The 26,335-nt window shown below is 44.0% G+C and overlaps 1 protein-coding gene across 2 annotated transcripts in view; it reads left to right on the forward strand.

The window, feature by feature from the left end:
• Positions 1-26,335, forward strand: part of LOC122874574 (anoctamin-1) — a 252,254-nt gene that overhangs the window by 214,893 nt on the left and 11,026 nt on the right. For both annotated transcript variants that reach the window (XM_044192613.1, XM_044192614.1), the window contains exon 24: positions 15,008-15,113. In XM_044192613.1, coding sequence (XP_044048548.1) covers positions 15,008-15,113 — 106 coding nt within the window. The remainder of the gene's footprint in view (positions 1-15,007; positions 15,114-26,335) is intronic.

The raw sequence follows: 26,335 nt of genomic DNA on the forward strand, positions 1-26,335 counted from the left end.
GTCTGGAGAGAAGCTATTCCTTAATTTGACATTTATTAAAGCATTGGAGGATCAAACGCATCTTGTACATGGATATTTTCTATTCAGAAAACCACAGTCAGCAAGCTGTTAATCTGTAGCCATCATCCTAAAAAAGAATGCTATTCTTAACATAGCAGTTTTAAATGAGAATGTACTATCTGATAGGTTTCTACAGAGGTGGGGAGGAGCTGTGGTTTAGACTTAGCTCTCCCTTCGGTGGTGCACAGGCTGGTCCCAGTCTCTTGGCACACGATTCCACCCTTCGTGTGGAGACAGTGCCCTAGTGGAGGAATCCTACACTTCCTCTGTTTGTAAGTTGCTAAAGTCTCTGCTTCTTTCCCCAAAACTGATACTTTTCCTCTCATGGTCATAACAATACATACTGTCCTCAGTACATGATTTTCTTTCTGATATCCCTGTTTCTTTGTATAAATGGAAGCCTGTTTGCAACAGCTAATCAACTTTTCCCTGCCGTCAGCAGTCTGCAGGACAACACTTTGAATTGTTAAGCCTCATGCCCTGTGTGTGTGTATATGTGTAGAAAAGTTTCAACATGGTATTAATATAATAGGCAAGCAATCTTCATTTAAATTATTAATTCTCACTGTACACACAATGTACACTAGTTCTGCTCAAGCACTCATAGCTCTCTCCTTCTTTTAACGACTTTCTCGCTAATCCCACAGTTCACACGCTATTCAGTTTTGCTACCATTCTTTAGCTTAGCAGCTAGCAGTGGCTTCTTTCTCTCCCTCTCACTCTTCTGCTCCCTCCTGCTAGGTATGTCAAATGTTTAGCTATTCCTCTGCCTCCTTTAGTGATAATGGTACATGTAATAAATGTAGTTTATTTGTAGCGTTGGAGGCGAGGCTTAGTGAATTGGAAACGTGGTTCCGCTACATGGGAACTCAATCATTAGCTGCAGTAGTTAGCCAGCCCCCAGTAGCCGGTGCGGCAGCCCCCAGTAGCCAGTGCGGCAGCTCCCGAGCAGCCGGGAAACCAGGGAGGCTGGGTAACTGTCCGAAGGAAGCGTAGCCCTTGAGACCAGGAGGCAGAGTTGCAGTGCTACACTCTTCTCTGCACTTCCAGAGCAGTTACCCAACCAAAACTCCTTATTGACGGTGTCTGCCCCGACCACTTAAATTAATATAATCAAAAGTTAACAGAAGAGGAGTTAATCATAAATACCTAAACAAAATTGCCACTGCTGAAATCGCACAACAAAATAGGAGAATTGAATGTGGACTCTTAAATCAGAATCAGAATCAGAAATACTTTATTGATCCTCGAGGGGAAACTCTTTTGTTACAGCAGCTCACTATCACGTCCGTGCACACAGGAATAGAAGTTCTAAGAAATCAGAATATAATACACTATAATACAGGTAAGATAAATTAAGTACAAAGTGGATATAAGTATAAAATTAAAATAAGTGTAAAGTACAAAGTGGATTTATCGGTTGATGATGATGATGATGATGATGTATGGTATAATAATACAATAATAATACAAGTAGTAAGCAATAGTGCATGAACTGTCAAGTTAAGTGTAGCTTATTAAGATTATTATGAGACGGTGGATATTGCACAGCAGTAATAGAAGTATGAATAAATATCAATAAATAGGAATTTTAAACTGAAAACAGAGTATATTGCACAGCAGTATTAACAGAGAATATTGCACAATATTTCAAGTATTGCAGTGATGTTAATGATCATTGTCCAGTTTAATGACTTAGGGTCATATAGACTAACACTTAGAGGGAGGAGTTAAAGAATTTGATGGCCACAGGCAGGAATGACTTCCTGTGGCGCTCTGTGGTGCTTTTTGGGGGGATGAGTCTTCCACTGAAGGTACACCTTTGTTTGACCAGCACGTCATGTGAGTGGGTGGGAGACACTGTCCAAGATGGCGTGTAGTTTGGCCAGCATCCTCCTCTCTGACACCACTGACAGAGAGTCCAGCTCCACCCCCACAATGTCACTGGCCTTACGGATTAGTTTGTTGAGTCTGTTAGCTTCCACTGCCCTCAACCGGCTGCCCCAGCATGTAACAGCATACAGGATAGCACTAGCCACCACAGACAAACATCCTCAGCATTGTCCGGCAGATGTTAAAGGACCTCAGCCTCCTCAGAAAATAGAGGCGGCTCTGGCCCATCCTGTAAAGAGCTTGAGTGTTCTTAGCTCAGTCCAGTTTATTGTCCATATGTAGTCCGAGGTATTTGCAGTCCTCAACAATGTCCACACTGACCCTCTGGATGGAAACTGGGGTCACTGGTGCCTTGGCCCTTCGTAGGTCTACAATCAGCTCCTTAGACTTTGTCGCATTGAGCTGCAGATGGTTCTGCTCACACCATGAGACAAAGTTACCCACCGCAGACCTGTACTCAGTCTCATCACCACCGCTGATACTTCCCACCACAGCAGAGTCATCAGAAACCTTCTGAAGGTGGTAGGTGGTAGTTGAAGTCCGTGGTGTAGATGGTGAAGAGGAAGGGAGAGATGACAGTCCCCTTAGGGCCCCCAGTGTTGCTGACCACGCTGTCCAACACAAAGTGCTGCAGACGCACGTGCTGTGGTCTGCCAGTCAGGTAGTCAACAATCCAAGACACAAAGGGGGCATCCACCTGCATCGCTGCCAGCTTTTCACCCAGCAGGGTTGGCCAGATGGTGCTGAAAGCACTGGAGAAGTCAAAAAACATGATCCTCACCATGCTTGCTGGCTTGTCCAGGTGGGTGTGGATACAGTTCAGCAGGAAGATGATGGCATCCTCAACTCCCAGCCGGGGCTGGTAGGCGATCTGAAGGGGGTCCAGGAGGGGTCTTACCATGGGCCGCAGCTGTTCCAGCACCAGTCTTTCCAGGGTCTTCATTATGTGGGAGGTCAGTGCCATCTGGTCTGTAGTCCTTGGAGCCACTCGGCATAGGAACAAGGCAAGATGTCTTCCACAGAATAGGGACCCTTTGAAGACTCAGGCTCAGGTTGAAGACATGTTGAAGGACTCCACGTAGCCGGGGGGCACAGGCTTTTAGCACCCTGGGGCTAACGCCATTGGGGCCTGCAGCCTTGTTTGAAGGGAGTTTCATCAACTGTCCTCTCACCTGGTCAGTAGTCAGGCACACAGGAGAGGTTACAGGCGGGGGAGGGGGGGAGTCATCAGTCTGAAGAGGGCCATTACCCTGAGAGCCAGTTGAGGGGACAGCAGTGGACTCAGAGGAGTCTGAGGGCCGACAGCAGCTGAGGGGGGATGAGCAGGAGCTGGTATGTCGAAACTGTTAAAGAACAGATTAAGTTTGTTGGCCCTGTCCAAGCTGCCTTCAACTCCTCTGCTACCAGTCGGTCTGAAGCCAGTGATGCTCTTCATGCCGCTCCAGAGGGCTGTATGCGTCCTTAACGTTAGCATACAGCAGGTCCAGTGTCCACTCCTCTCTAGTAGGACAACTAACATCTTTTCCTTTCGGCTGTTCCCTTTCAGGGGTCGCCACAGCGAATCATGTGCCTCCATCTAACCCTGTCCTCTGCATCCTCTTCACTCACACCAATTAACTTCATGTCCTCTCTCATTACATCCATAAAACTCCTCTTTGGTCTTCCTCTAGACCTCCTGCCTGGCAGCTCCAACCTCAGCATCCTTCTACCAATATATTCACAGTCTCTCCTCTGAACATGTCCAAACCACCTCAATCTGGCCAATCTGGACATGAGCTGTCCCTCTGATGTACTCATTCCTGATCCTGTCCATCCTCGTCACTCCCAAAGAGAACCTCAACATCTTAAGCTCTACTACCTCCAGCTCTGCCTCTTGTCTTTTCTTCAGTGCCACTGTCTCTAAGCTGTACAACATCGCTGGTCTCACCACCATCTTGAACACCTTCATGCTTGCTGATACTCTTTTATCATACAACACACCTGACACTTTTCTCCACCCGTTCCAACCTGCTTGCACTCGCCTCTTCACCTCTTTTCCACAGTCTCCATTGCTCTGAACCGTTGACCCTAAGTACTTAAAGTCCTGCGCCTTCTTCACCTCTGCTCCCATGTATTCTGTCTTACTGCGGCTCAGCTTCATTCCTCTGTTTTCCAGAGTAGACCTCCATCTCTCTAGATTTTCCTCCACCTGCTCCCTGCTCTCACTACAAATCACAATGTCATCCGCAAACATCATAGTCCATGGAGATTCCTGTCTAACCTCATCTGTCAGCCTGTCCATCACCAGAGCAAACAAGAAGGGGCTCAGAGCCGATCCTTGATGCAGACCCACCTCCACCTTGAACTCCTCTGTCACATCTACAGCACACCTCACCACGGTCTTACAGCTCTCATACATGTCCTGCACCACTCTAACATACTCCTCAAAGCAAATACTGCATCTGTTGTACTCTTTCTAGGCATGAAACCATATTGCTGCTCACAAATGTTCACCTCTGCCCTTAGCCTTGCTTCCACTACTCTTTCCCACAACTTCATTGTATGGCTCATCAGCTTTATTCCTCTGTAGTTGACACAGCTCTGCACATCTCCCTTGTTCTTAAAAATTGGCACCAGTACACTTCTCCACAAACTAGTCAGAAACTCTACTGCCACCTCTCCTAGATACTTCCATACCTCCACAGGTATGTCATCAGGACCAACTGCCTTTCCACTCTTCATCCTCTTCAACGTCCTCCTCACTTCACTCTTGCTAATCTTTGCTACTTCCTGCTCCACACCAATCACCTCTTCTACTCTTCGTTCCCTTTCATTTTCCTCATTCATCAACTCTTCAAAGTACTCCTTCCATCTTCCCATCACACTCCTGGCACCTGTCAATACATTTCCATCCTTATCTTTAATCACCCTACGCTGCTGCACATCCTTCCCATCGCTATCTCTTTGTCTGGCCAACCTGTACAAATCCACCTCTCTCTCTTTAGTGTCCAACCTAGCATACAAGTCGTCATATGCTCCTTGTTTGGCCTTTGCCACCTATACCTTCACCTTACGCTGCATCTCCCTGTACTCCTGTCTACTCTCTTCAGTCCTCTCAGTGTCCCACTTCATCTTAGCTAACCTCTTTCTCTGTATACACTCCTGAACTTCCTCGTTTCACCACCAAGTCTCCTTGTCCACTTTCCTCTTTTCCAGATGACACACCCTCCTACCTGTCTCCCTGATCACATTAGCTGTAGTGGTCCAGTCATCTGGGAGCACTTCCTGACCACCCAAAGTCTGTCTCTGCTCCTCCCTGAAAACTACACGACATTCTTCCTTTTTCAACTTCCACCACTTCGTCCTCTGCTCTGCCTTTGTCCTCTTCATCTTCCTCACCATCAGAGTCATTTTACACACCATACCATCCTGTGTTGTCTGGCTACACTCTCCCCTACCACTACTTTACAGTCACTGGTCTCTTTCAGATTACAACGTCTACACAAGATGTAGTCCACCTGAGTGCTTCTACCTCCGCTCTTATATGTCACCCTATGTTCCTGCCTCTTCTGGAAGAAAGTGTTCACTACAGCCATTTCCATCCTCTTTGCAAAGTCTACCACCATCTGTCCTTCTGCGTTCCTGTCCTGAAGACCAAACCTGCCCATCCCATTCTCATCACCTCTGTTCCCTTCACCTACATGCCCATTGAAATCTGCACCAATCACCACTCTCTCACCTCTGGGGATGCTCTGCATCACTTCATCTAACTCACTCCAGAATTTCTCCTTCTCTTCTAACTCACATCCTACCTGTGGGGCATAACCACTCCCAATATTGAACATTACCCCTTCAATTTCCAGCTTCAGACTCATCAACCTGTCTGATACTCTTTTCACCTCTAGAACATTCCTCCTCTTTCAAGATAACTCCTACTCCGTTTCTCTTCCTATCTGACCCATGGTAGAACAACTTGAACCCTGCTCCTAAGCTTCTAGCCTTGCTACCTTTCCACCTGGTCTCCTGGATAAACAGTATGTCCACCTTCCTTCTCTGCATCATGTCAATCAATCTCCAGCCTTCCCTGTCATAGTCCCAACATTCAAAGTCCCTACTGTCAGTCCTACATTCTTAGCTTTCCTCTTCTCTCTCTACCTGCGAACATACCTTCCTCCTCTCCTTCTTCATCTTCGACGAACAGTAGTCCAATTTCCACCGGTACCCTGTAGGTCAACAGCACCGGTGGCGGTCATTGTTAACCTGGGCCCTAACCGATCCGGTATGGAAGTCGTTGTCACGATTCGCCTTTTTAATTTGGCATATGTTTTACGTCGGATGCCCTTCCTGACACAACCCTCTGCATTTATCCAGACTTGGGACTGGCACAAGAAGACACTGGCTTGTGCTCCCTTGGGGTTGCATTAGTAGGACAACTAACATACTGGGTGATATTAGTCAATGTTGTTGAAACATGGCCGGAGTCCCACAGCTAACAGCTCAATGTCCGGGCTACAGATACTCTGCTTGATAGTAACATGACCAGGGTTACACCATCTGTTGTTGACCAGAAGAGCAAGCCTGCCGCCTTTCTGCTTAATGCTCCCGGTGTGATCCCTGTCGGCCCAAACAGTCTGAAAGCCATCGACGGAAACATTATGATCCGGGATATCTTGGTGTAGCCATGTCTCTGAGAAGCACATCAAACTACACTCACTGAACTCCGTCTGAGTCCGGGCTAATGCCGTTAGCTTGTCCATTTTATTCACCATTGATCTCACGTTGCCCATTACGAGAGAAGGCAGACACAGCTTAAATCTCTTGTTCTTAAGTCTCTTTTGTCTGGACCCCTCTCTCTTCCCTCGCCACTTCGTTCCACCTCTGCATCCTCTGTGTGTCCTCCTCCAGATCTCAGTGGGGACATCGATTGTCCGGGGGAACCATGCCACTCGGCTTCAGCGCGATCAGCTGTTCCTCGGTGTAAACAATGCGGCCAAACAGCTGATCTGCAGTGGTGACCCTGACTAGGTAGCGTGGGGAAGAATTTTCACGGCGAAAAAATGTACCAAAACATTTTCTACTCATATTTTCGTAAAGAGCATAGTTTAAATTATACTTATACACAAGTTACTCAAGTTTTGAAGTAAAAGGAAAGCTAAAAGTTGGAAAAAGTAAGACAACGAGACGGAGCTACGGCAACAGGCAGCATGCATGTTGGCGAATGCGCACTCGAGATGCCCGAGACGCAGATCTCATCAGATCTCTGTTTGTAGATGGCATTGCTCTGGCCTCTAGCACCACCGTAAGGAACCTCGGAGTTATCTTTTAACAGGATCTATCTTTTGACTCCGACATGAAACAAACTTCAAGGACTGCCTTCTTTCACCTACATAACATTGCAAAAATCAGGCACATCCTGTCTCAAAATGATGCCAAAAAACTAGTCCATGCATTTGTTACTTCTAGCCTGGACTATTGCAATTCCTTATCATCAGGCAGCCTGAATAAGTCCCTTAAGACTCTCCAGTTGATCCAGAATGCTGCAGCATGTGTACTGACAAGAACTAGGAAAAGAGATGATATTTCTCCAATATTAGCTTCTCTGCACTGGCAGAATTTAAAATCTTTCTCCTCACCTACAAAGTTCTTAATGGTCAGGCACCATCGTATCTTAGAGCTCATAATACCTTAAAACCCCACTAGAACACTGCACTCACAGAATGCAGGGTTACTTGTGGTTCCTAGAGTCTCCAAAAATAGAATGGGAGCCAGAGCCTTAAGTTATCAAGATCCTCTCCTGTGGAATCAGGACCCAGTTTGGGTTCAGGAGGCAGCCACCATCTCCACATTTAAGAGTAGGCTTAAGACTTTCCTCTTTGATAAATCTTATAGTTAGGGCTGGCTTGGGTCCAGAAACCATCCGTTAGTTATGCAGCTGGGAGACTTCCCATGATGCACTGAGCTCCTCTCTCTCCTCTCCCTCTCCATCTGTATGCATTTTTATCCCATTAATGCATGTTACTAACTCAACATCTTCTCCCTCCCGTAGGTTTGTGCTTTCTCGTCTCTCTTCTCTCTTTCTGTCGTTTTTCAAAAGGTATTTCTGCCTCCGGAGTCTGGATCGGTGATTCTGGGCCACCTGCTGCCCCATGTTCCTGCTCAACAACTGCTACTACAATTGTTATTATTAGTCTAATTACTATTAATATCATTATTATTCCTATCACGATCATTCCTATTATTAATATTTTATTTATATCAATATTACCACTACCATTATATTACTATTTTAAAATTCTAGGTGGAATTTGCATTGTGCTTCCCTCTCTCCCACCCCCCTTCTCTCTCTCTCTCTAAACCCAACACGGCAGCGGAGGATGGCTGCCCACCATTGAATATGGCTCTGCTCAAGGTTTCTGCCTAATAAAAGGAAGCTTTTTCTTGCTACTGTTGCCACTGTTGCTCTATAGGAAAAGTGCAATGAGATGACTTCTGTTATGAATTGGCGCTATATAAATAAAATTTAATTGAATACACTATTTACATACCAATCAGGTCAAGGCCCCGCAAGACACAAAGGCTAAGTCTGAGAGTCAGAAGGGCTGCTTAAATTAGCCAGCTGAATGGTCTCCACAACTCAGTGGGACAGCCTAGGTTGTGACAAGGTGTATTTGTCAAAGTGTGTATTCACCAACACAAACTGCTTTGATTGCTGCCATCATCCCTCACAGGGCAATGGTAGACTTCCCTGCCTCCAGTTGGGTCTGCAGGAATAACAGGAAGTCCTGGGCTGTAGATAAGTAGGGATCCAATTGGTGAGCCCCACACCATGTGGTAAACATCCCCCCAACAGTAGAAAAAGACAGCCCTAGTGGACGGTTCCCGGGCCTGTTACATAGTCTTCACCACAGGCTTCGGCAAGCCTAAAGCCAGGAGTCTGTGCCTTACAGGGGCCAGGCCACCAATCTGAGCCCTGCCGAGATAGCAGGTCCCTCCAAAGCAGGAGCTCCCATGGCGTTCTGTCCAAGAGAGATGGAATCGCTAAAAAACACAGCATGTGGGGCCAAAGAGGAGCCCCCAGAATTAGCCTGAACCTATCTATCTGAAGCCGTAGAGCAGACCCTGAGGCCATGGGTGTGCCACAGCATCCCACCACCAAAGCATCATTTTTCAGAGAGAAGAGTCGACAATGTACCAACTCTCTAGTAGCAAACAAGATGACTTCCGCCCTGCTGAAGCGACACCAAATCTCCTTGAGAGCCTGACAATGGAGTCTCCACTCTCCTGGGTTTGTACCCCCTGTTGACATGATATCTGCTGCCGTGTTCAGTGGCACTGGCATATGTACGCCTCTGAGTGAGCAGAAGAGTAGGTAAGCCCATCACCACAATTTGGTTGCTAGCCTGCATAGGATGGGGGAGCCTATCCCCCCCAGGCTGCTGTCACTGTGTTTTCGGTCCTGACAATGACATGGTGAGCTCTCAATCTCGGCAGAAACTGTCGGAGTGCGAGGTGAGATGAAGGCAGAGCCCCAGGTTGACCCGAGAATGCAGCTGGAAATGGCAGAGGCAGGCTTTGAAGACCTGCTGCCTCTCCTTAAATAGCACAATGGTCATCCTCCTGGAGTCCAGAACCATGCCCAGAAATGTTGGCACCTGAGAAGGCTGGAGCTTGCTCTTTTTTTTTGTTCAGGTGCAGGCCGAGGTTTTGAATGTGCTGCAAGAGCAGAGCCACATGACGGCGGCATTGCTCCTCTGAGACTGCACAGACCAACCAATTGTTGAGGTAATTGAGAATTCTGAGCCCCTGCTGCCTTATGGGTGCAAGGACTGCATCCATGCATCAGGTGAATGTCCAGGGAGCCACTGATATGCCGAAAGGCAGGACCCGAAACATGAATATTCTGCCCTTGAAGCCAAACCTCAGGAAACACCAGTGCCTCTGCCAGATAAAAAGTGGAAGAGAGGCTTAATACATCATTAGTAGCAAAAGTACAGAATCAGTAGGTGGATAGGAGAGAGCTTCAGTAATGACCAATCACATTCAATTCAATTCAAATTTATTTATATAGCACCAATTCATGACAAAAGTTATATCATTGCACTTTTCATATAGAGCAGGTCTGAACCATACTGTTTATAATATTATTTACAGAGACCCAACAAAGAGCTCCTTTCCCCTTTAAAAGCAGCAACAGGTGAAACAGTTCCAAAATAAAAATACACAACACCCCAAATAATGTACATCACCCCAAATATGCTGTTAATGGTAGAATGAACGGGCAGCTCATGTATTGTATGTTGGCGCTGCTAGAATACCGGCAAGGCTTGTTATAGTTGTGCAAACGATTAAAATTGGCTAAATAATACATTTAAACTAATTCCAGTGTTGTGTTGGAAGATTTAAATAATTAATGAAGTTATCCACATCTGTTTCTGATACGTTGTCACTCCTCTGCCACTCTGGTGATTTTGTCAACAAACACTTTGTTGACAAAATCACCTGGAATGGCTCATAAAATCCCAATTGAGCCAGTTGTGGTGAAGTAGGGTTGGATGGAAAACATGCTGGACAAGGGATGCATGCTCTAATAGAGGGTTGTGAAACACTATTCTAAGTTAGTCTTCACAGAGGGGATGTAGTGGTAAAATAAAAGGTGGTTAAACTATAAATGTCTGCTGGCTAAACACTCAAATGTTAGGTAATGGTAAACTATATGTTGCATTTAAAAAAGGTGGGTAAACTGTGTTTATGTGTGTTTACCCTCCACGTATCCCAAATAAAAAAATCAACATGGCAAAGAGCAGAATTAAGCAGGTTCATTCAACATGTACTAGCATATCTTTTCCTATATTCTATTTTCAGTCCATGATTGCAGTTAGGCTAAATGCCATGTTTCTCACCTTTGTAAACAGTCAGACTTTTGTGTGGATTGGCAGACTGATTTACAGCCAAAGCATGCTGTGGCAAATGATCAGTGAGGAGTTCGACTGATCCAACTCAAAGGGTGGTCCAAAAAATAAAAAAATCCACGTATCCCAAATAAAAAAATCAACATGGCAAAGAGCAGAATCTTTGATTTGGCTCTATCTACTCGCAATTTGGTTAGTCATTTCAGCGACATTACAATCCTACTTTTAGCTAATTTAAAGTTTGGCAGTGGGCCAAGCAGGTTCATTCAACATGTACTAGCATATCTTTTCCTATGTTCTTTTTTCAATCCATGATTGCAGTTAGGCTAAATGCCATGTTTCTCACCTTTGTAAACAGTCAGACTTTTGTGTGGATTGGCAGACTGATCCAAGTCAAAGGGTGGTCCAAATATGTGGATTTTTTTTATTATTTGTTTTTATCAGTTGCTGAAAATTGTAAAATGATCATTGATATAGCCTGCTTAAATACCTGATTGCAGGGACTGTATGATGATAAGAAAAAATGTAAATATTTACCTAATGTCTTATAGTGTGGGGTGAGTATGGATATTGCAAGAATGAGTGTTGCAATATAGGGCCCCTATAATTATTAAATGATGGAAACAAATCTCATAGTGGGTTAAAAAAAACAGCTGAGTGCAGCAGTAACAGCAGCAACAATGGCTACAGGGAGGAAGGATGACTGTATGATCATGTCACTATTTTCAGATTTTTATATTAATGTGAGTCCCGTAGCTGTTGAGCTCAACGCAGCTGGGTCTAAACACTATAATGAGCAGATTTACAGTAGTTCTGAACTACTTAAATTACGTTCATGCCACATGCCACATGGGTAATATATTGGGATCCCACATCCACTCCGTTCTTAAAGAAGAGAGACCGTCTTTTTAGTAGCGGACCAGTCCGCCACTGGCCCTGGGTGGACCAGTGACTGGTCAATCAACTTGCACTGCATAAACAGGGCAAGTTGTACAATTTGCCCTCAACAATTCCATGAGTGTAGTTTGATGTGCTTCTCAGAGACATGGCTACACCAGGATATCCCGGATCATAACTTTTCCATCTACGGCCTTCAGACTGTTCGGGCCGAAAGGGATCACACCAGGTGTGGTAAGCGGAAAGGCGGCGGTCTTGCTGTTCTGGTCAACAACAGATGGTGTAACCCTGGTCACGTTGCTATCAAGTTACTAGCAACGCCATTCACACCGCCATAGCACAACTTCAGACTCAACACCCGAGTGCACTCATATTAATCTCAGTGTTTCGACAATACTACAACTGGGATGTACTCTGTGAGCCTCATGGAGAGGACATTGGTGGGCTCACTGAGTGCATCACTGGCTACATTAACTTCTGTGTGGACTGCAATGTCGCAACTAAGATGGTCCATTGTTATCCAAATAACAAACCGTAGGTAACAAAGGACATCAAAGACATCCTGAATGCCAAGAGGACAGCCTTTACCGATGGTAATAGGGAGGAGGTGAGGGCAATCCAGGCTGACCTGAAGGTGAAGATCCGGGAGGCCAAGGAGAAGTACAGGAGGAAGCTGGAGTGGAAACTCCAGCAGAACAACATGAGAGAGGTCTGGACTGGCATGAAGAGCATTACTGGCTTCAGACTGACTGGCAGCAGAGGAGTTGAAGGCAGCTTGGACAGGGCCAATGAACTTAATCTGTTCTTTAACTGTTTTGACACACCAGCTCCTGCTCATCCCCCTCTAACTAAGCTGCTGTCGGCCCTCAGACTCCTCTGAGTCCACTGCTGTCCCCTCCTCCATCTTCCTGGGAGAGTCCTACTCCCCCCTCAACTGGCACTCAGGCTAATGTCCCTCTCATGACTGATGAGTCCCCCCGTCTGTAACCTCTGCTGTGTGCCTGACTACTGACCAGGTGAGAGGACAGCTGATGAAACTCCACTCAAACAAGGCTGCAGGTCCCGATGGCATTTGCCCCAGGGTTCTAAAAGCCTGTGCACCTCAGCTATGTGGAGTCCTCCAGCATGTCTTCAACCTGAGCCTGAGTCTTCAAAGGGTCCCTATTCTGTGGAAGACATCTTGCCTCATTCCTGTGCCGAAGACACCGCATCCCAGTGGCTCCAAGGACTACAGACCGGTTGGCAATGACCTCCCACATAATGAAGACCCTGGAGAGACTGGTGCTGGAACAGCTGCAGCCCATGGTAAGACCCCTCCTGGACTCCCTTCAGTTTGCCTATCAGAGTTGGGAGTTGAGGATGCCATCATCTTCCTGCTGAACCGCATTTACACCCACCTGGACAAGCCGACAAGCATGGTGAGGATCATGTTTTTTGACTTCTCCAGTGCTTTCAACACCATCTGGCCAGCCCTGCTGGGTGAGAAGCTGGCAGCGATGCAGGTGGATGCCCCCCTTGTGTCCTGGATTGTTGACTACCTGACTGGCCCCTCAGGGGACTGTCCTCTCTCCCTTCCTCTTCACCATCTACACCAGACTTCAGCTACCACACAGAGTCCTGCCACCATCAGAAGATTTCTGATGACTCTGCTGTGGTGGGAAGTATCAGCGGTGGTGATGAGACTGAGTACAGGTCTGCGGTGGGTAACTTTGTCTCATGGTGTGAGCAGAACCATCTGCAGCTCAATGCAACAAAGTCTAAGGAGCTGATTGTAGACCTACGAAGTGCCAAGGCACCAGTGACCCTGGTTTCCATCCAGGGGGTCAGTGTGGACATTGTTGAGGACTACAAGTACCTGGGAGTACACATGGACAATAAACTGTACTGGGCTAAGAACACTCAAGCTCTTGAATGGAAGGGCCAGAGCCACCTCTATTTTCTGAGGAGGCTGAGGTCCTTCAACATCTGCCAGACAATGCTGAGGATGTTTTATGAGTCTGTGGTGGCCAGTGCTATCCTGTATGCTGTTGCATGCTGGGGCAGCAGGATAAGGGTAGCGGACGCTAATAGACTCAACAAATTGACATTGTGGGGGTGGAGCTGGACTCTCTGTCGGTGGTGTCAGAGAGGAGGATACTGGCCAAACTACATGCCATCTTGGATAGTGTCTCCCACCCACTCCATGACATGCTGGTCAAACAAAGGAGTACCCTTCAGTGAAAGACTCATCCCCCCAAAATGCACCACAGAGCGCCACAGGAAGTCATTCCTGCCTGTGGCCATCAAACTCTTTAACTCCTCCCTCTAAGTGTCAAGTCATTAAACTGGACATTGGATGATTAACATCGCTGCAATATCTGAAATAATTGTGCAATATTCTCTGTTTAATACTCCTGTGCAATATACTCTCTTATCAGTCAAATTTATTGATATTTATTCATACTTCTATTACTGCACAATATCCACAGTCTCATAATAATCTTAATAAGCTATACTTAACTTGACAGTACATGCACTATTACTTATTACTTATATTTACATTGTATTTTTATACCGTACATACTAATCAACCGGTATATCCACTTTGTACTTAAGTATTTTATTTAAGTATTTCTGATTCTGATTCTGATAAACTTGTACTGGCCCCAGGCGATCGGTTGTGTCGGACTCTGGCCTACTTCTAAATCCCCTCGGATATGAATCTTCGTTATAACTAAAACGTTACATTGTTTGAGGGAACTATAAAGTTCGGTAACTGGACACAACCATCACTAATGCTAACATAGCTCTTCAGGGATTTGAAGCTGTTATTTTTTCTAATTTTGACAATCTAACTGGTGACAACACATTAGTTAAGGTTGTAAGGACTATGGCTGTCGGTAGTAAGGAATTTTATGGGTTATTGTTGTTTGGATGCTAAGATAGCTAATCAATCAGTGTCAGTCAGTCAGTTTTTTCCACACTAACTAGCAACTATACCATGTGATTCCAATGTTGTGATACTATTGGCTCACAAGCCTTGTTAGAAGCAGGAACCAAATGTCAGACATCTCACACAGAGATAAACAAAACATTTTTTTTAGGAAAAGTGATACTTTTATTCCACACATTTCTTAAAGCTCTGTGGATGTATTATTATTTTTTTAATGATAACATACAAATGTTATCAATAAAACCTTTAAATCAAGAAGAAAACAATCAGTTGCTGGATTATCAATACATGTCAGAATTGAAAACCAACCCCAAAACAAGTCTTTTTGTCTCTAAAGGTATAAGGACTACAGAGAACCTCCTTGGTCAACCACTCCATATGAGATCTCAAAGGAATTCTGGACGGTGCTGGCTGTCCGACTGGCTTTTGTCATTGTTTTCCAGGTAAGGTGAAACATGCAGAAAAGTAGAAAAAAGATTCCTAGTACTATTCATTGGGATTGAAATACTTAAGTGTACAGTAACTTTTTTAAATGAGCAGTGCCGACCTAGTGAGGCAGATTTAGGGCCCTGAACAACATTTATGACATCATCATCATCTGACAGAAATAATTTCAATGAAATGGCTCCAAACTGTGGATTTGCTTGCACAGGCGAACTGGGCAGACTAGGTGTGAAATCGTCATTGTCTGGGGAAACACAGGAGGCGCAGGCGTCGTGAAGCGCCCTGAAGTGTTGCCCACTTCCTTGTTACCAATATATGATACAAATGATCCGATTGTGATAAATGATGAAATCCCATGCATTTTTTTGATTTCTCTGCCCCTCTGCTTTTCCCCTATTTTTTCCCCCCATGATGAAATATCAACATCTGCCCATCCACTATAATTATTAGAAATGTCAGTATGATTGCTGTCTGTTATTGTGTTTTTTAAATTACGTACTTATTCCACATATTTGTCAGTTGTGTCTGAACAGAGTGACAGAGACGAGCAGACACACACACAGACAGGAGAGAAGCCCTTCCCCACAGATCATCACACAAGGCGATGGTTTTTTTAACTTCATTGTTGCAGAAGAAGCAACGCCCCGCTAATCCTGGAACACATAAAAAGCTTAATTCATGAGGTTTTTATAAAGATAAGCTCTGTGTATTATTAGAAAATAGTAGAGGAGCAGAATCGCTTAGAAAGTTGCTGAAATTCTGCCCCCTATTTGTTTGGAGCGTGTGGCCAGGATTTACACATAGGAGTGACCAGCAGATGCAATATTTTATAGCACTATTCAATCAGTTATCTGAGACTTTTCATTAAGTTTAACACACATTTTAACACTAATAATAAGTGTCATAAGGTTAAACAATACAGTTTGCTTAATACAGTATAATAGCTACAATATATTATACAGATTCATAATGGCGATAGTTGCAGAGACTTCTGACTGTTGGTCAGTAAGACAAACAAGAGGTTAACTCCCTGAATTAATAACTTGCTCATTTCATGTCCTACAAAAATAATAGTTGGGTTACACATCAAGGAAACATGTGCTGATTGATGTTAGCTGGGTTACTGTTGGGTTATATAGCTAATTCACATGAATTCAGACTTGGGTTACAAAGCAAGGATATCACAGTGTTACTTCCCTTAGAAATGTACTTTAAACTTGTATGATAGGTGTCTGGAAAACTTTATCTCAGACCATATCAGCGGGTGAGAGAAGAAAGAGTGTGTTGGTTTGCATGTGTGTGTATGTGTGTGAGACTGATAAGGGAGGAGAAGATGTTTTTTAGTTTCTCCTCCTTTAATTAAACTAATCCAGACAGTCAATTTATTGTCTTTAAATTTTGCTGTTGCTCCATTAGCAGGAATTGTCCTGCTAATGAAGCAGGGGTGGACAGTTCTGGTCTTGTCTGGCAAGTATCCAAATTGACACCTTTAGTGTTTGAGAGGGGAAGAAGTCAGATTGCAGATTCAGAGGTCTGAGTTTATTCAAACCTCCCCCCATGGAATCTGTCAGGGAGCCGACACAGACACCACCGGCTCCACCCACCACAGTCAGCAGATCTCAATCACCTGAGTACTGATTATACACACCAGCCACCAATCATCCCACTGCACTATAAAGCTACACTTCCCCGGTTCACTCACTGTCTGGTCGCAACCCTACCATGAGGTTCTACCTGACTGACTTCCGCAGAGGAAACAGCCCATTCGCCGCTCTCACCCGAGGCCTGTCCTCCAGTACCAGAACCCATGCAACTTGACACCCACCAGCTTTCACCCCAAGAGCGTGCACGTCGTCTGACCCAGGGCCGGTGCTTGTATTGTGGGGCTCCTGGGCACCAGATCAGAGCATGCCCAACCCATCCTCCACGTCCTGCGGTGAGTACCATGCCCAGTTATCCTGCCATTTCTAAATTAACCCTTCTCGAGGTCCAACTACTCACCCCACATTCTGTCGTTGCAGTACGTGCCCTCCTTGACTCAGGCTCCTCCGGCAACTTCATCTCGCCATCATTATCGAAACGCCTAGAGTTACCGTTTCAATGTCATGCGGAGTTAAAAATCTAAACCATCCAGGGAAAACTGCTGGGAGGTGGAAGAGTTCAATATCAATCACCGCCCATCACCCTACGTGTAGGTTGTCTGGGAACAAATCTCCTTCCTGGTACTGCAGGAGCCCACCGTAGAAGTCATCCTGGGATGCCCATGCCTCGCTCAACACTCTCCGGAAGTCAGATGGGAGTCCAGCGAAATTCTGTGGTGGAATCCAGCGTGCCTTCAACGGTGGAGCCCCGAAGCCTGAGCCGCGTTAGAAGAGCTAAAGAAAGCCTTCTGCACTGCTCCCATTCTCACCCATCCAAATCCGGATCTCCCTTTTATTGTTGAAGTGGACGCCTCCACCACCGGTGCGGGAGCAGTGCTATCCCAACGCCACGGAGAGCCTCCTCGACTCCATCCTTGCGCCTTCTTCTCCAAGAAGCTGTCCCCGGCGGAGCGGAATTACGACATCGGCAACCGGGAGCTGCTGGCGATCGAGTTGGCACTGGAGGAGTGGAGGCATTGGCTGGAAGGAGCTAATCACCTGTTCTCCGTTATCATCGACCATAAAAACCTGGAATAGTTCCTCCGTACCGTCAAAAGGCTCAACCCGCGCCAAGCCCGCTGGGCCCTCTTCTTCACCCGCTTCCACTTCACCATCACCTATAGACCCGGAGAAAAGAACGTAAAAGCAGACACGAACGCCACGTCAACTTCCTGTCGGCAAACTGGTACCCCTTCCTATTCCACGAAGGCCCTGGCCCCACGTCGGAGTCGATTTCGTCACTGACTTACCCAAATCGGACGGTTTCACCTGTATCCTCGTAGCAGTAGACTGCTCCTCCAAGGCCTGCAAACTCATTCCCTTGCGGTGACTAACTACTGCACTAGAAATCGCAGAGGCCCTTTTCCACCAGTTGTTCCACAACTTCGATATCCCTGAAGAAATCGTCTCCGACCGTGGACCACAGTTCACCTCACGTGTGTGTGTGGACCGCCGCCTTCAAACTCCTCAACGTAGCAGTCAAGCTCTCATCAGGTTATCACCCTCAGACCAACGGCCAGACTGAGTGGAAGATACAGGAGATAGGGAGATATCTTCGGACCACAACAATCACACCAGCTGGAACCACTTCCTCCCTTGGGCCGAGTATGCACAGAACTCCCTCAAACAGAACACCACGAGCCTCACCCCGTTCCAATGTGTGCTCAGTTACCAACCCCCATTATTCCCCTGGACAGAGGAACCATCGGAAGTTCCAGCTATAGACCACTGGTTTCGAGCGAACGAAAGAGTGTGGGACTCAGCCCATATACACCTGCACCATGCTGTGTGGAGACATAAGCAGTTCGCAGATGCCCGACGATCCCCTACCCCGGTCTATCATCCGGGGGATCGTGTCAGGCTCTCCACCTGGGACCTACATCTCCGCCAGCCCTACCATAAGCTGAGTCCCCGCTACATAGGTCCCTTCACCATCGAGAAGCAGATTAACGAAGTCACCTACCGGCTCCAGCTCCCCCCGAGGTACCGCATTCACCCCTCATTCCATGTCTCACTCGACTCGAGTACCTGGTTGACTGGAAAGGATATGGGCCCGAGGAAAGATCCTGGGTTCAACGAGATGACATCCTCGACCCTGCTCTACTGGCTGACTTTCACCGGGCTCATCCGATCGTCCTGCACCCAGAAGCCGAGGCCGACCCCGTCACCATCAGTGGGCGTCAGGAGCCGCCCCTGGAGGAGGGGGTACTGTCAGGGAGCCGACACAGACACCACCAGCTCCACCCACCACAGTCAGCAGATCTCAATCACCTGAGTACTGATTATACACACCTGCCACCAATCACCCCACTGCACTATAAAGCTACACTTCCCCGGTTCACTCACTGTCTGGTCGCAACCCTACCATGAGGTTCTACCTGACTGACTTCACTACTGAAGATCCCAGCATACCTGGGATTCCCCTCAGCCTGTGTGTGTGTCTTCGTCTCCTGGTTCTCCTGCTCCCTGTCACTTCCAGTGAACAGAACGGACTTCTGATACAGATAAGACTCTATAGACATTCCTAGTTCCTGCAACGTTGTCTACAATTTTGCTCCACCTGTGTTCTACTCCTACTGTTGCAATAAAACTCCCTCGTCACTGCACTTACCTCCGTGTCCTGTGTTTGCTAGCTGACAGAATCCCACCGGTTCGTAAACTGTGCTGGTGTGTATTTGTGAATGGGGGAGACATTCACACCCCTGTTCTCACTACACAGGCAAGGAGATATTTATTTTCCAAGGTGTAGCCAAAAGCAAATTTCCACTATGGTAGATAAGTTGTATCATATTAATTTGAGCATTAGTATGAAAGCAGCAGAAATGTAAAATGTTTTGAAATGTTTTTTTCATGTGGCTGGGAAATATTTGTTTACTGCTGACAGATGCAGAATCGTGAATCCAACTTGATCGTTCTTTACTTGGCTTATGTTGAATGTTAAAATATATATTGTATATAGACAGAAACTGTTCTATCCTAACATCAAAAGCCAGTTGATACAGCAATAATTTCATCATGGTGGATGCAACTAAACAACACTGAACTTGTATTATAGAATATAAACTCTTACAATGCAAGATAACTAACAGAGGAATCATTTTTAATAAATTATTAGATTTGGACTTTATTTAGATCCCTAAAGGGACTGTAACCCTATGCTAAGACTGTGGGTGGGACAATGGCAGGGAGATTGCTGATTTGTTCTTATTATTAGGGTTTTGTTTCTTTGTTTTTGTTCCTCGGTATGCTTGTGAGTGTATGAGGTGCTCTAAAATGTATGGTATTGTGAGTGTGTTTGAGATAGAGCTGCTTCAAGGGAATACTCATGTGTGGTTTGACAGGCATTGGGTGATCAGAAGGCAGGACTCTTCCACTTTTTACAGTCTGAAAACTAACGTCCTAGTCCCCCTTCCAACTCCCTCTCGCTTTTATTCAAACTGATTCAAATAGCCAGCCAGCAGCTCAGCAGAAACATTAGCAATGTCCAAACCCCCCCAACCACACACACACAATGTTGCCAGTTTAGCAACATTTCAGACCCTCTTTACGACCTTATTTCTAAAAAGCAACTAGCAACAAATCTAATGAGTTATTCAGACCATCAACCTAAAGTCACTAGGAAATTGCTCCTAAGGAGGAACCAAACTTGCGGAAGGCCACAATTCTTTTTCTAATGTCTTGGTTAAGTTGCTTGGGTAAGGGTAGGCCCTTAAATACAGGTGCACTTCCCATTAAAACATAGATGCATTCCCAATTAGCTTCTAATTATGACTATTGGTCAGAAGCTTCCAAAAGTAATTCCATCAATTACTGGAATCTTCCATACAGTTTAAAGAGACAGTCAGCTTGGTGTATTTAAATATATGGCCTCAACTGTAGATAAAAGAATGCCCCTGAGATATTGGGATAGATATAGTTCAGAAAGGTTAAGTACGCTACTAGCTGAGATTAGGAAATGTTCATCTAAATTGTTATGTTTTGCTGATATTATTATGATGATTATTATTATTAAATATAGTAGTAGTATTAGCCACTGCAGGTTTAGATAACTCATTTGGCAACTAATTGCAATATCAAGAGATGGTTAAAAATGTTCTTTCTTTGCTTTTGTAAACTAACACAAAAGTACAGCAGTATGATAGTGGTAGAGAGATGCAAATGCAAAAACATACCTCATCAGTTGAATGTATTTTAATCATGTGGCAAATTCCAATGTAAAATTATTACATTAATATAGCTGTATCTTAAAATCAAATTGTTTCTATCGAAAATATCATAATATGTATTTTTCTACAGTCAAATGTAACTATATTATATGGATAGAATGTGATTTCCTAAAAGTTTAACATATTTATATTACATTGACCCAATGTAATTTTTGTTAAAGTTGATTAAGGAAAATTGCAAAAATGAATCCAATATATCAATATAGTTCATTTTCCAAACCAAGAATACACAAGTGACAGTAACAACCATAAAAACACCAGAACATAAAAATATGTCACAAGTCCTCATGAGCGAAATTGCAAATATGTGGTAAAATGTCCGCATACAGACATTTGATACATCTTTAGTGTCAGACAGTCTGCCAATCCAGCTTGAGAGAGTTTTTTAAACACCTCAGAGGTTAAACTGAAGGCTGGGCAGATCACCTAAATCTAGAGCATACATTTGACCCATAACAAGCATTGCACAGGCCGAGTACCTCTACTCCTTCAATGACAATTCCCACTTCTTTTGGTGGTTTCTCACGTCCTGTGCCCTCTGTGTGGTGTCCTTCAAGTCACAGAGCACAAATACCACAAACGTGTGTGTGTGTGTGTGTGTGTGTGTGTGTAATGGTCAAAAAAAGGCATCCTAATATACATCTTACATTACAAACATGGGCTGGGGTCCCAGACAAGGATCAAGTATAGGTCTGAAGTAAAGATAGTGTAATCCTGATTACCTCAAACTAGCTTTACCAGTCTTGGTCTGGAATAGTCTTAAAATCCTCCTAACAGTCTTTGAGACCATTTTTGCATGTACAAAAAAAAGCAAGCTTAGTTCCTACGAATTACACTCATACAACTATTTGCAGTTAGATTGTGAATGTCATGCCACCCAGATGACATTTATCAACATTAAAATGTCAAAGGATAAGGCTGGCAATAATCAGTATCTACTTCCCATGATGTATCACACTCTTTGCATGTACACATTTACATCTGTAGAAAACAAGAAGAAAAACAATATTCAACAACCTAAATGATTCTGCCATCTCAGTGTGTGCCATTTTAACTATTTGATGGATAGGCTTCAAGTTAATAGATTAGGATAGACAACCTAATATGGTTTACCATCAAACATGATTTCTGTTTAGATAACATCCATGTGATGTACAAAAAAGCATGATTCCTAGTCTTTACAAGGAACATTTCTTTTACTGATCCATTTTCAGTTGGAATAAATGATAATACTGCTATCATGACTTCATGTTGAAATGAAATATACAATCAGTGCCCACTTTATTAGGTAACTTGTAAGATCTAATGCAATTAACTACAACTAATTTTACTCATTAAGTTGATAACATTCCGTTTTTGTTGATGCTGTCAGTTAATTAACTATACAGTATATTTATATGAATATATAGAATATTAAAGACCCCTCTCAAAATATGATGCAGTCCAGAACACTTTCACTGACTATGACTTCAATTAACATACAGTGGAGTTAACACCTCTATGACAGTGTCAACAAAAACTAAACATTAAGCTTCATTAAGGTAGAATTTATGGCACGGCTGTTATTGGATTGCATTAGATAGTACAGGTGTACCTAATTAAGTGGCCACTATGTGTAGCTAGTATGCTTATCTGCAATGCAGGTCAAAGTTCAATATTTACAGCCACTATAGGAGATTGCCAGGGATGTAATTTATCTGCTGACTCGAAAAAAATCTATTTATCCACGATATCTTTCTTTTCTTTTTACAATGACAGTTACAACAGCATGTCCTCCAGATAAAATATTTATAATCTCCCAACTCTGAAGTTTATAAATCTAATAACATTTGATTTTAAAATGCTTTCTGTCCTAAATGTAAAAAATATTTGCAAAATAAATATCTATGCATATTTACAGTTAAAACATTATTTACTACTAGTGAACTGAATTAAAAGGGCACAGAATGCACACAATGACCTAAAATGGTCAGCTCAATCTAACCCATAATGAAAAATGTAATAAAACCAGGGATCTAAAACGTAAGGCAAAATTGATTTACAATGGATTTAACAAACAAATAAAAACACATTTTAAAAAAGAGAGATAAGAACTGCAATTTTATTTGCAAGGATATGTTACTATTAGAACTACATTAATAATTTTAGTCTACTATGACTTTAGGGCTGAACTGAATCAAGTTTTGAGTTACTCACTTTTTACCAAGTTGGCTCTCTCACCTTTACCATTAAGGTCAAATAAAAAAATACTCCCCAACAAGGCAGGCAAGATTTTTTGCTAATTGATCTCATTCTGCTTTACCTTTCCCTGTTCAATGGGAGCTACTGCCTTGCATTATCATCTTGCACTCCAGGCCTTTAGCCACATTGTATCACTTGAATACTTAAACCAAAACTCATCAGAAGCATGTCTTAGCCTAATACAAGAGAGATAGTTATAGAGACAGACAACATTACAAGAAACAACAATGCATATAAAATGTATGGTTCAACAGGTAAGCACACTGAGTTTACTTGCGCCCAATGAGAAAGTGCTGAAAGTGACCAAGTTGAATGACTCCAATGAGAGAAAGTGCTGAAAGTGGCAAGCTGAAAGACCACACTGTTCTGGGGAGCGGTACACGGTGGAGGTTACAGAGCTAAATCATACTAGAACACTGTTCCGTCAGCATTGCTTGGCTGGACCTAGGCCGCTCCTATGTGCTGAAGAGGCTCTCCTGTACCATAATTTCTTCAATAGACAGGCAACAAAATCTAAACGGCAGCTGGCTTGAACATATTTTTCAAACAAGCTGCATTAGTCACTGCTTTTAGACACACTTCCCCAAAATTAAAATATTATTATTATTGATATTATTCCCAGCTATGAGTATTTATTTGAGTGAGAATCACTTTCATTTGTTGTTTTTTCTCATTTACTGTATTAAAAGTGACAGTGAAATAGGTTTGGATGCTCCACTCAAAACAAAATTTTTCTTCAGTGGGTTTGTGTTTGTATCTGTTTGGGCTAAGAGTTGTGGAGACCTGTTGGCCCATTAAGTACAAACAAAAATGCTAATGATGTGTTTGGGAATGTGAGAAATAAAAGCACATAAGTCGAATACTTACTTTCCTGTTTACAATGTTTTGTATGATCAAATTGCAAAAACAAGTGAAAGAGAATGTATTATTCAGCCAAGTAACAGAACAGAACCATAACAGGGAACCAGCGACAAAGAAAATCCTAGACACAGCACGGTGTGATGGAGCCAACTGTCACACCCGCAGGAAACCCCCACAGAAGTGTGTATTAGTGAGTTAGGGAAAACTTTATGAACTTTGTGAAACTACGACAAAATCTCAATAACCCATGCCTTGTTGTAAATTCAGCAAACTACAGTAGATACCTTGTTAACAGCAGATCAAATCATCTGCACAGACCACAGCGCACACCGTCGCAGTTATTTCTTACTGTAAATCAGCCTGGAACTGGCGGAAGCTCTGTCCCCCTTTACCTAGATCAGGGGTTCCCAACCACTAGGCCACGGGCCAGTACCGGGTCTTGGGTCATTTAGTACCGGGGCCGCGAAAACCTAGTATGAAGCAATGGGCAATTCCATATATGTAATGCATTGCGTTTTGTTATTTATTTTCCTGCCAACCTTTTTATTGCATATCACAAGACAAATTATCTTAGTTTAAAATTTAAATGTTCAATAAAGAGATTTTAAGTAAAAGCTTAAATATGACAATGAAAACATTTTACTGGTTGGGTGGTCACTTTCAGTTAGCTAGCTAGAGAAAAAATGAAGAAACAGACTACATTAACACATTTTTTACTGGAGCTGGTGAAAAAAAATGCCCACAGACAGTGAGAATATTGGAGACACTAAGAAGAAAAAAGCAGAATTCAACCGAAAATATGACGACAGCTACATAAAATTTGGTTTCATTGCTGCCGGAGATTCAAATGCTTCCTTGTGTGTGGTGTGCGGGGAGAAGCTAGCAAACGAGGCTATGAAGCCATCAAAGCCAGTGAATTATTTTGAGAGGAGACGATCTTTACAGTCAGAGGCAAGTGCGAAAGTCCGCAAATTCAGTTAACATTACTGCATTGAAGGTGGTGAATTGTATTGCCAAGGCAAAGAAGCCTTTTGATATTGGGGGGCAGTTGATTCTTCCAGCAGAAAAAGACATTTGCCTGGAACTTTTGGAAAAGCTGCAGCTAGCAAAATTGGGCACGTTCCTCTCTCTGATAACACAGTTAAGTGGAGAATAGATGAGATGGCCGAAGATGTTGAAAGACAACTGTTTAACAGACTCAATGCATCCCGCGTGGCATGCCATTCAAGCAGACTAGTCTACAGACGTGCAAAACAAGGCGATTTTACTTGTTTATGTGCGATACATCTATCAAGATGACTTGCAAGAGGACTTATTGTGTGCCTTTACTCTGCCAACAAAAACTACAGGAGAGGAAATATTTAAGGCCCTGGATGAATACATGTCTGGTAAATGACTGGCTTCATCACCCAAGTAAAACATGGGTGCGAGTCCACTCATTGTGTCATTCATCGTGAAATGCTGGCAAGTAAGAGACTGTCACCGGAGCTAAACCAGGTAATGAACGATGTGATTGAAATAATAAATTATCTCAAAGCACGTGCGCTGAACATGTGTGTTTGAACAACTTTGTGACAGCATGGACACAGAACACAAGTGGCTCCTTCTACCAATGGCTGTCCAGGGGTAAAGCCCTAACTCGTGTGTTTGAGCTGCGTCAGTCGCTATTAGTGTTTCTTTCTGAAAGGTACTCTACACTGGCCAGCTGCTTTAAAGAAAATGTCTTAGGTGGCAAAATAGTCTTACTTTTGTGACATATTTGCACATTGCAACAAGTTCAATCTGTAAAACTCCAAGGTAAAACATCAGCAGCGTTTAGAGTAGCCAATAAAATTTCTGCGTTAAAGCAAAACTGGATTCTTGGACAAAAAGAGTGGAAAGAGGTGTCTGTGACATGTTCCAAACATACACTGGAAAGAAGGGATGCCCGCACCTGATGACTCTCATGCGGGATCACCTGCGCGCACAGAGGAGTTTGAGAGATATTTCCCCTCTGCAAAGGCACCATTTGAGAGTCTGAAAAGCCTGCTCAGCTTGGGAGACCACTGAAAAGAGGAGCCACAAGAGGTACAGATGCAGCTGTCTAAAATTGCCGGCTGATCCCTGACAGGGCCCATGCAGATCCTTAGCAGATCCCTGCTGGGTCCCTACTGGGTCCTTGGCTGTAATGAAAATCAGCTGTTCTTATCATATTTGATGTTTATGTTTATGAGGGAGTGTGCTTCTCACACAGATCATATTAAGTGTAGCGCT

This window comes from Siniperca chuatsi, linkage group LG4 (assembly GCF_020085105.1).
Source record: "Siniperca chuatsi isolate FFG_IHB_CAS linkage group LG4, ASM2008510v1, whole genome shotgun sequence".
NCBI classification, from domain to species: Eukaryota; Metazoa; Chordata; class Actinopteri; order Centrarchiformes; family Sinipercidae; genus Siniperca; species Siniperca chuatsi.